This window comes from Atta cephalotes, assembly GCF_000143395.1.
Source record: "Atta cephalotes unplaced genomic scaffold scaffold00067, whole genome shotgun sequence".
Classification (NCBI taxonomy): Eukaryota; Metazoa; Arthropoda; class Insecta; order Hymenoptera; family Formicidae; genus Atta; species Atta cephalotes.
Window position 1 is genome coordinate 1,040,825 of NW_012130131.1, and position 11,418 is coordinate 1,052,242.

Sequence of the window (11,418 nt, forward strand, 5' to 3'; positions counted from 1 at the left end):
TACTACTATACTATACTACTACTACTACTACTACTACTACTACTACTACTACTACTACTACTACTACTACTACTACTACTACTACTACTACTCTCTCTCTACTACTCTCTCTCTCTCTCTCTCTCTCTCTCTCTCTCTCTCTCTCTCTCTCTCTCTCTCTCTCTCTCTCTCTCTCTCTCTCTCTCTCTCTCTCTCTCTCTCCCTTCCTTCAATATATACGCGTGTGTGTATATTTATATATGCACTTATATGTGTACGTATAAACGGATATTTTGTGCGTGGTTTATGTCACATGTAATCTTGCCATTCGTTATAGTCCATAAAAAGAAACTAGAAAGGGCTATACAGAATTTGTTTACGCTTCGATCGCGCGTCTCCTCTTTCTTTTTGTCTTTAAAGTTGTACTGCATAAATTAACAACAGGGATGTGATCAAATATTTGATAGGAGATGAATAAATGATTTCGCATCGTGAATCTCCCTTCATTCAGTCATATTGGCTATTCCGCAAACAGTTTTACTTTAGCTGCGATTCAAGCTGTACAGAATCATATCTCAAAGAAAGAAAATCATATTATCTCAAAAGCTCTCGTGTCAGCATAGTACATACACAGAATGAATATTACGATATATAATATCACGATTTCTGTTGAAATAGAATAAATTGATTTTTTTCCTTTCCCTCGATAATCAAATCAGATTGAAATGACCATAATTTGCAGCTCTAGATATATAGTGTACGGAAATTTCTTTATATATTCCTCTACTTTTAAGTTTAATTACAATCACTCACTTTACGAATCGATACGCTATAAATCGTCGAAGTCAAAATCACAAGCGCAAAATCATTAATCATACATCACACCGTCGATGGCAAAAATTCAAATCATGAATTAAATTCCGGCATATAAACGAAAATTTCATTATTAGTTGTTCAATTTCTGCACATTAATGATAATTCAATTAAGCTACTGACTGTAAATTCCTTTATATTGATTAAAATTTAATTCAGCAGCAAATGTTAAATTTTTGTACACATGGACGGCAACTATGGTGTGGAATTGTGGAGCTCCACACCTAAAATTTAGCTTATGTGTGGAAATCCACGCTCAAGGAAATCCAAGAATTGGATTAAAAATCAACTGAATTTTTTAAAATATGCACAAATACCGATATTCATAATGGCAGTATAACTACGCGCGTAGCAGAGATTCAACTTTGGGATTATTTATACTGGCCATAACCATGCGCCGTATGCCACAATAATCTGTAAAAATTGACTAATCACAGTCGAGCATTCCTTTCTTACAATTGAATGAGAGGGGATGATACTCGATTGTAATTAATCAATTCTTACAAATTATAGTATACGATTACGACCAATATAAATGATCCGTTGCCAATTTTTAGATAGAGCGTCGCAATTCGCAATTGTAAAAAAGGGGACGGCAACAAAGAGCACAAAATGAATAAAAATAAAATGTCATTTTGTACTCTTTCCCTCATTTCCTTTCGTCAATCAAAAATTCCACATTCACAGGCGAGGTAAGTTGCCGCCCCTATTTGTATTATTTAAACTAAGAAATTAAATTCTTATACGCTACTATAAACTCAAAATTAATTAAATTGTAAAATAAATTATTATACATCAATAACATATTTTAATGCAGCTACAAATGAAATTTTGTATTATATCCAGTCAAAATTTAATTCAGCGATCTTTTAAATTTTTGCACATCGACAGAATTTGAATGAAAACGGTGATGTAAATTTTTACATGTTGCGAAAATTTAATTAAACTGCGAATTAAATTTACGTTAACGCCGCGAGCGACGTTCGGCGCAAATCTCTTTGCACAGAGAGCGGAGCGGAGGAGGGAAAAGTCACACGGCTATACCTCACGAGAGACCCTGTGGCGTGAAGCAGATCTTCTCTAGTTCACCGGTCGACGAGCTGACCGGTGATTCGGCTCGGTCGTCCTGTTCGGCCGCCAGCTGCTCGCTGTAATAATGAGGTGTGCTGAGATAGTCGATGAGCCGCCGGGGTAGCGGTAAGGTCGGGATCAAGTCCCTGCGCACCATCTTCAGGATGACGAACCTGCACGTATGCTGCAGGCTCTGCACCTGTTTGAAGCGCGACACCGGATGGAGCAACTGTACCCGCATTGGGCCCAGAACTGGCCGTCGGTGTAGGAAGAAGAGATAGCGACCGCTGCGCGAATGCTCGACCGCGTTCTCGATAAAGTCAACGATAGTGTGCGACTTGAACTTCGTGCAGCTGCCGAAGCTAAAATTACCTGTATGTCGAAAGAAATTAATTTAAAGCACGCATGAAAACAAAGATCAAGAATATTATATATATTCTATAGTGTGAAGAATAATAAATGATTTATTAAAACCATATATGTAAACATAACAAGTAAGAATTTAATATTTATTAAGTCGAAGCTGGATCTTAGATGCTTTTAAATAATTTCTATGTGAATTTTTATACTAAATATGTAGTCATTTGAACTGCGCGCCAAAATGATTTTTCGAACTTATAAACACAATTAATAAACTATATAATACCATAAATTAAATTGATAAGCAATTTAATAATTTGATGCTCAATCTGGTATCTTATTAAAAATTGTAAATTTATTTAGTTTTACATTAACATCTTTCTAATACTCGTGTCACATTGGAGATTGAGGATTGCGAATTACGAATTAGAATTCGTTCAATCAAGTAATTTTAATTTTAATCCGTTTCATTCTAATTGACTGAATTCTAATCCTCAATTCGCAATCCTCAGTTTTCAAAGCGTAGTGTGACACGGGCATAATAGGATGTCAGATTGAGCATCAAATTATTAAAATAATTATTAATTTAATTTGTGATATAGTAATTTAATTGCATTTATAAGTCCAAAAAATCATTTCGGCGCACAGTTCAAATGACTACATATTTAGTATAAAAATTTATTAGGTGTACAACTTTGCTTCCGCCGTTTTCCTATAGATGGCTTTAGCGGTAAGTGGTGGTCGAAATAAATAGATCATAGACGTCATACAATAAACTTGGGCATCTATCAACATAGAAACATTAGTCGATTTGTGTCTGCATCATAAAGTTATTCTCGATTGAAAATGTCAGTTTACGAGCCAAATTCTCGTCATTTGCGGGAGGTTTTAATTTTTTGCTTTAATATGAAGAAATCTGTGGCTGAGGCTCATCGAATGCTCTCAAATACTTATGGTGAGGCTGCTATTAGTGAAAGAACGTGTCGTGAGTGGTTTCAACGCTTCAAGAACGGTGATTTTGATGTCGAAGACCGGTATAACGGTGGAAGAGAGAAGGTTTTCGAAGATGCAGAATTGGAGGCATTACTTGAGCAAGACTCGTGTTAAAATCAAGAAGAATTGGCACGATCATTGGGAGTGACTCAACAAGCCATTCAACGCCTCAAAGCCATGGGAATGATTCAGAAGCAAAGAAATTGGGTGCCGTACGAATTGAAGCCGAGAGATGTTGAACGGCGTTTGTTTGCTTGTGAACAGCTGAAAGGCAAAGACGGAAGGGATTTCTGCATCGCATTGTGACTGGGGACGAAAAATGGGTTCATTACGATAATCCCAAGCGCAGAAAATCATGGGGAGTTCCCGGCCATGCTTCCACGTTGACGGCCAAACCGAATATTCACGGCTCCAAGGTCATGCTCTGTATTTGGTGAGACCAGCTCGTAGGCGTAGTGTATTATGAACTGTTAAAACCGACTGAAACAATCACAGGCGATCGGTATCGAACGCAATTGATGCGTTTGAGCCAAGCATTGAAAAACAAACGGCCGCAATACAACGAGAGACACGATAAAGTGATTTTGCAGCATGACAATGCTCGACCCCATGTTGCGAAAGTGGTCAAGACATACTTGGAAACGTTGAAATGGGAAGTCCTACCCCACCCGCCGTATTCTCCAGACATTGCTCCCTCTGACTATCACTTGTTTCGATCAATGGCACACGGCCTGGCTGACCAGCACTTCCGGTCTTATGAAGAAGTAAAAAATTGGATCGATTCGTGGATAGTCTCAAAAGATGACCAGTTTTTTCGACGCGGGATTCATACGCTACCCGAAAGATGGGAGGAAGTAGTGGCCAGCGATGGACAATACTTTGAATCATAAATGTATAACCAGTTTTTTATAATAAAGCGAATTTCGGAAAAAATGGCGGAAGCAAAGTTGTACACCTAATAATATAAATAATATAAAATAAATAATATAAAAATTCACATAGAAATTATTTAAAAACATCTAAAATCCAGCTTTGACCGTAATAGGCATTAAACTCTTACTTATAGTGTGAAGATAATAAAACTTACCCTGATCATGTTCTATTCTTACATGTCGCACACAACTGTTGAGTCTAAATGACAAGGAAAAAATGTAATGATCATCACTACTGTCTCGCACAATAAATGAGCCGTCCGGTTCATTAGATAATATCTTCTCCGCCGCTTCACCAGATATAGGTCCCCAATACCATCCATACTGTTTCAGAAAGTAAAAGTACACAGAATATTCTCTGCAATTTCTCCTAATATCAAGAATCAGCGAAAAGAAAAATAAAATTTACATACATCCTTCACTTTCTCGATACTGGCTGCAAAATCCATACTTGTGTCCTCAGCAGCATCTTCTTCTGGTCGCACGATAGGCGGTGGAACTTGCGGCTGAACCGAGTTCGGAGACTCACATTTAGGTGCCATTGCTGTAAGGGCCTCTTCCGCTTGCTCTACCCCTATTTGACTATTACTCTTGGGCAGAGGTGGCAAAGCGCGCTTGAAGAATGGCAGCTTCTGCGCGGATGGCTCTACCTCAGATGGAGCGGTGTTATTGTTGTTTGTATGCTGGTCGGAATCGACACCCTCTTCCTCTTCAACGATTTCTCCTTGTACGATGCTGTTCCGTTTCTCTACAAAGTGATCCGGAGAGCCTAGTCGTCGAAATCGGAAAATGTTACAGAGCGTCTGCTTGAGATTTAACGAGAAATTACGCTGACTCTTTTTCATCTTCTCTCGCTCGGACTCACTCTTCTCTTTATGTGATTCGTCGCGCGCTTTCTTGTGTCTGATGCCAACGAATGCGTTCCTCTTATGCTTCTTTACATTATTAGAGTTATTGTTGTTATGATTGTTATTATTATTGTTGTGATGATGGATCATCAGGCCGTTACTAGTGCTCTTATTAGACACCGGCGTGTCCGTGGACGAGTCCGTATGCGCATTACTGTTATACCTATTATTAGACAGCATTAGATATTATTAGATTAATGACAGAGCCAATTTGACAGTAGCCAAGAATATTTTGATATCTAATTCAAGTTATTTATATCAAAAGTAACAGGAACAAAACAATGTACAATAAAAATTCATTATCGAAAAATTCATTCTTTCACTGATTATCTTATCCATAAAAATTATCATACTTACCTATTATTATTATTTACACTGAGGGCCTTAGGCGTTGCGGCGAGATGTACTGGTGTATGGCCCAGTAGAGGAGCCTTGTCCCGTTTGATCTTATTCTCGCTAGAATCGCTAGAGCTCGAGTACAATGTCTGTAGATACTGTCGCACCTCGTGCAAAGTCATGTGGATCGGTTCACCAATGTTATGTGCATGTCCGTTCGATGGTCTGACGCTGTGACGACCAGAAGTACCCGGCACGCTGTGTCGTTTACCGCCACTACCACTACCTCCGCCTGCACCGCTATTGCTACTGTTGCTAACACCACCACCACCACCACCACCACCACCACCACCACCACAACCACCACTACCACCACCACCACCACCACCACCACCACCACCACCACCACCACCACCACCACCACCACTACCACCACCGCCACCACCACTACCGCCACCGCCGCCACCACCACCGCTGACAACGGGATTGCCCTCATTACAGCACACATCAGCCAACAAACGCTGTGATTTGATAACATGCGTGATGGCACGGGATTTGCCACAATAATGACGCGCCTGTTGGATGTGTGCCTCCAGCTCGCTCTGCGAACTCGCAGAAACGTTCCGCCGTCTTTTGCGATGATGCCGGTGCCGTTTAGGCCGCTGTGGCGTTCGCAAGTCATGCAACGGTCGCACTACATCGATCGGCACTGTGTAAATGTCTGAATCAAAGGGTACATTATACATGTCGCTAATTTCACTTGTGGTCAATACATCGTGCGACATCGCGGATGTAATGAAGCTGCTGTCATCAGCTTTGTGACCAAGCCCAGTAGTGTTGATAGAGTTGTGTGAACTGGACAATCGCGAGGAGGCCAGCGAGCAGCGTGAGTTTGGCCGGTTCAACGTATTGTATGGGGTAATAGTGATGGTAGCAGCGCCCTGACATACTGGTGGTGTCATTAGATCCCACATGCGTTTAGGATTGATCTGTTGGGATCGGATCACCACTGAAACCGGATTCGTAACAGGCGCGATTCTTCCTTCCGGCCAAGAGATGCGGCAAGAAATTGCTAATGCTTCTTCTACCATCGATTGTATCAGATTCTCGGCATAGTCGTCGATCCATCGTGGCGTTCTGCGTCTCATTAGTCGCGCGTAATTTAGAATCGGCACCGACGAAGATTCCGAGTCTGGGGGCGATGGACTATCCTGAAATTCTGGCGGTGGCTTGATCGCCACGTCGACCACCTCGACCTCCAATTTGCCGTCTGCATCGCCCCAGCCTGGGCCCTTTTTCAGGGTGTTGAAATTCTCGCCGCACATCCCATCCGAATAATCAAAAGAATCTTGCGATAGGGACTTGCTCTCTATGTCGCTCTCTTGCATCTAAAAGAGATTTTGTTTCAGAGATTAAGAGTGGTATATGGTTGCATTTGGAGAATGTACTGTCATCGTTATAGTATCAGTCCTTCTTCGTTTTATATCTAATAAATGATAGTAGAATGATAACAAACAGCGCTCTCTTCTCCGATATAGCCATTGTATGAAAAGATATCTTTAACTCGAAGAAATATAATCGTCCTACCTCCATCGCAAGATGTGCTCTAACAGAATCGCTAGATATCGAACCCCCCAAGCCACTGCTACCAAGATCACTGAGAGGCCCAGCGCTCAGCGAACATGATGGCGGGGAGTCCATCTCAAATTTCGTTTGCTTCACCTGTGCACTGAAAAGTCTATAGTAGCCAGAATTTTTGATATTTCCATGACACCCCCTAAAATTTAATAGCATGACTGTTAGTGTTCAAATCACATTTTCTTTTTAAATATTTTTAGATCAATGCTGTAGATATCGAACCTGAGAAAAAGTATTACAGGCAATATATGATTGCCTTACAAACTCTATATTCGTACGTTTGCTTGTACTCTGCGCATGGTCCATTATGAGAAACTGCAATGATAAATTCTAAAGTGATGCAGTTGATAATCCTAAAACAGAAATGTGATAGCATAATCTATGTAAGTTCCATATAGAACAACATACACATAGGAAGGATGAGTCATGATATCTTTAGAGTGTCATAACTACAGATATATGAATCATGAAGATCAATTCTTTCATTCATTTTACTTATGATCAAAGACTTTAGAGCTCAAGGCTAATTCATCCTAAAATTATTCACGAGTAGACGAATCTTCCGAAAAAGAAACGGGAGAAAAAGAATATAGATTGGAATTTTTTCTCGATGAATTACAAAAGATTTTCCCATGATGTCACTCGATAGCTAACCAAGTCTATCAATTCAGCAACTACGGCGAGTGTCGAATCTCATCACGCGTTTAATGCTAAATACAGCTTTTTTCGCGAATCTTGTCGATGACAGGGAAACAGAACTTCTCCGGAGAGAAGCAAGGTGCTCCGAATCGGCGGTAAATGCACAATGACAAATCGGCTAAAGGACAGTTTGGAGCAGCGCCCGGCAAGGAGAAGAGGTTGACGGAGCCGAGGTTGGCTTGTACGCACGTTTTGGGAAAACGTTACGAGTACCGGGGATGTTCGTGCTCGGGAGTTGGAGCTGCTGGACGCGGGAGAGGCGAATGGACGAACGACGCCGCGGCGGCTTACCCCTCGCGCTAAATCGGCCGCGGCGCACTCGCGATAATCGCGATCCAGGCCTCGTCGTCGTCGTCGTCGCGCGGGGCACGCCGTTCATGATCGCCGCATGACGCGCGCTGTGCCCACGCCGGGACCCAATCGATATCTGTAAGACAACGCGGAGCAGTCTCCTGCCTCACGTTTCGCCTCGCACCATGTTCGGCTCAGTCCGGTTCGTCACGTTCCTAGCGCGCCTAGCGTCACGCCTAGCCAATCGGCGCTGCCAACCTCGCCGCACGCGATTTGCATGTAGTACTACGAACTACTACGTCATGAATGCCTTCGCACGTGAACTCGTGAAGTTGCCGATTGTACTTATGTACGTTGATGCTGAACGTTATGACACTATGTTACGTGTTCATTATATTTCGTTTCGAATTCATGTTTATGATTACGTGAGGCAAATTTAGGCTCGTGTATGTAGACAATTTGAGAGGATAAATAAAAATTTGGAAATTCCAACGCTCGCAGTTTTGATTTATATATTTTTTCACTTCACATTCTGTCGATATTTAAATTTGAAATTTAAACATTTACCTCAAAATTCTTAAAATCGCAATTCTTAAAATTTTAGTTAGAATCTTTCATTTCTTATTTGATTTTATATATAGTCTCTTGATGGTTATCGATTTTTAAGAATTTGAATTTTTTGTTCGCGCGAGATATCGACAATCGTTAATACAATACGCGACTTTATCGATAAAGTTGTCTGCTGTTTACTATCGTGAGTTTTTAAAACCGCAAAAATTTAAATTTTTGAAAATTAGAATCAAGTAGGTGATAAGAGAATATAATCAGATAAGAGGTGACATTAACTTAATTGATAGATCTTTCCCACATTTTATTAAAAAAAAATTTTATTTTAATATTGTGCCACCAGTAATTGAAAATCAATTTTGAGTGTTCCTGCTTTCACTTGTTCCCGAATCGAAAGATAACGTACAAATTCCGCGCCAACGGGATCAGCTGATCGCTCGACGATGTCCGCAACTGCGGTCAACTGCGGCCAAGTATTGACGTAAATACCGGTGGCTAAGAGAAGATATTTTTATTTATAATTGTTAGTGATCTATTTTCGTTATCCGCTCTTTTGATAGCGCAAACAATTCTTATCCAGTCAAATATAATGATGAAGTGACAGTTTCAGAATCTTTCTGGCATATGTACGTTTTATGAAACGTGATACTTTGGGGAAAGCTTGATGGGAACTAAATGTGTTCTGATTGCATCATTATTGACTTGTTCATAAAGAGATTAGGAAATAAAATAAAATTATGAGTTGCTGATGAGCGGTATGTAAATTAAAAACTACTATAATATTATTTTTATATTGAAACTTATTCACATATGTATAGAGACAATTAAAAAGCAAGAATAAATAAGAAAATGTCGCTATTGCAACAATTTGCGGATTTATTGAGCCTGATAACGATAGGCATGTGTTTCGTATTGAAAATTCCACAGATATTAAAATTAGTTTCTGTGAAATCAGCTGATGAAATGTCGATGGTAGGATTACTTTTAGAATTAACAAGGTAATTCAAGATTATATTTCACCGGATTATTTAAAGAAATAATTGTGAAAGCTTTGCGAAAGTTTCGTTTTTGCGAAAGTTTTCACAATTACTTCTTTTACAAATAACTTATTATTTATTTTTCAGTTACACTGTAATGACTAGTTATAATTATACAAATGGATATTCGTTGCTGTCTTACTTGGAATATCCAATAATATTAGTCCAGGAATATATACTGATATTCTTTGTATTGAAATATTTGAGCAGGATCAATATGTGGTCTTTCTTATGTACCATGATATATTTTGCGTTAAGCAGCTGTTTGCTGCTGGGAATTGTTCCAAAAGTTATACTTACACTTTTAGCGGTAGGTAGTGCTGAGTATTGCAAATTCTTCCATTGCTTTGAAACATTTTTTATGTGATATACTTGAATTTTTAGCCAATGTGTACACCGATCTCAGCTTCCAGTAAAGTCGTCCAATTACTAGCCATACTTCGAGCTAAAAACGCAGAATCAATATCGCTTCTCACTTGGTTTATATCCGCCTTTACTAACTTGAGTAAGTTTTCAATTTTGCATATGTAAAATGATGGAAACGATGGAATTAAATAATTATGTTTTAGCGAGAGTATTCACAATATGGATGGATTCTGCCGATATATTACTATTGGGAAACTTTATCATATCAGTCCTACTGAGTTCTAGTATCATGTTCTCCGCCCTTTATTACAGAAGCCGTTCGTTGAAGCAGGATTAAATGAATAACAGGAGAATTATACATCTAGTCGTAACCGCATGCTATGAAATTGACGACTTATGCTATATATTAGGTGTAGTAAAAAGAAATCCATTATTTTTGCATGAAATTGAATGGAACCTAATATATTGTTGAGAGCATTATCATAAAAGGTATACTATATTTTATTTCTGCCAATAAAATATAAAAATTATTTGTCCTACATTGATTTATTTTCCTCACGTTACATATCCTAAAAACAAAAAATTAAAAAAGCATAATTGTATTTTATCTTAAATATGTTTCATGGTTAAATGTAATGTAAAATATTAATATAAAAATTTATATATATTTAATTCGAATGAGACGATGGAATCCACCAGACTGTCCTGAAATGTAAGATTATGCAGCTCAAGAAAACTATAAACAAGATTTTATTCTCGCGCGTGAAGGATGCCATGTGGTTTCGACCCTTCTAAATCAGTGATCTTCAAAGTTCTATTCTATAATCATATTGTTTTTATGAGAAAAAATTATAATAACATCTTATTATCAACAAATTATTAATATATACTCAGGAAAATTTTAATTAGGAATATGCGAAAATATCCATAATTCGCGATGTCTGCGAGATACACAGAAATATCTAAAGCAAAATATGTAAAAAGGCAATTATGCTAAAATTTAGAATTTATAATTTTTCCCTACTTAATTTTTTATCTTTATTACAAACATATTTAATAGACTTGCGAAAAAAATCTGACAACTTCAGCTGAAGATGGTACATAAACTCAGGGTGCCTGAACTTGGATTCAAGCTGCGACTTGAAGATCACTGATCTGTTCCACCCCCACCGAGTTCTTCTCATCTGGCAAGTCGGCGGTACTGTACAAACTGTGGTCCGGACAGTCGACACCAAGAAAGCGTCCAGGCATCATCGTCTTTCTCACGAGAGAGAAAGAGAGAGAGAGGAAGGGAGCGAGGCGAAGAGCGTGGAGGGAAGACGAAAGTGAAGAAAAAAAAAGAGTGGAATAGTTCCTCGAAAGAACTTG

The 11,418-nt window shown here is 39.0% G+C and overlaps 2 protein-coding genes across 2 annotated transcripts; one reads left to right on the forward strand and one right to left on the reverse strand.

Annotated features, from left to right (window-relative positions):
• Positions 1-1,897: 1,897 nt before the first annotated feature.
• On the reverse strand, positions 1,898-7,153 carry LOC105623900. Its single transcript, XM_012205272.1, has 6 exons — positions 7,040-7,153; positions 5,943-6,840; positions 5,474-5,744; positions 4,622-5,279; positions 4,364-4,532; positions 1,898-2,295 (listed from the first exon to the last, which is right to left on the reverse strand). Exons 1-6 carry the CDS (start codon positions 7,151-7,153, stop codon positions 1,898-1,900), a joined length of 2,508 nt encoding a protein of 835 aa, XP_012060662.1.
• A 2,343-nt stretch (positions 7,154-9,496) lies between these two features.
• LOC105623901 (PQ-loop repeat-containing protein 3) lies at positions 9,497-10,387 on the forward strand. The gene is made up of 4 exons (XM_012205273.1): positions 9,497-9,645; positions 9,772-9,994; positions 10,069-10,189; positions 10,254-10,387. The coding sequence occupies exons 1-4, from the start codon at positions 9,497-9,499 to the stop codon at positions 10,385-10,387; spliced, it is 627 nt and encodes a 208-aa protein (XP_012060663.1).
• The last annotated feature ends 1,031 nt before the right edge of the window (positions 10,388-11,418 follow it).

Excerpts from the sequence above, each read along its gene's own strand:
- LOC105623901 (XM_012205273.1), top strand. The coding sequence starts at position 9,497 with ATGTCGCTATTGCAACAATTTGCGGATTTATTGAGCCTGATAACGATA. Across the intron at positions 9,995-10,068 it reads TTATACTTACACTTTTAGCG|CCAATGTGTACACCGATCTC; the intron begins GTAGGTAGTGCT and ends TTGAATTTTTAG. Across the intron at positions 10,190-10,253 it reads ATCCGCCTTTACTAACTTGA|CGAGAGTATTCACAATATGG; the intron begins GTAAGTTTTCAA and ends ATTATGTTTTAG.
- LOC105623900 (XM_012205272.1), bottom strand. The coding sequence starts at position 7,153 with ATGGACTCCCCGCCATCATGTTCGCTGAGCGCTGGGCCTCTCAGTGAT. Across the intron at positions 4,533-4,621 it reads GTATCGAGAAAGTGAAGGAT|TATGGATGGTATTGGGGACC; the intron begins GTATGTAAATTT and ends TTTCTGAAACAG. Across the intron at positions 2,296-4,363 it reads AAGAATAGAACATGATCAGG|GTAATTTTAGCTTCGGCAGC; the intron begins GTAAGTTTTATT and ends TTCGACATACAG.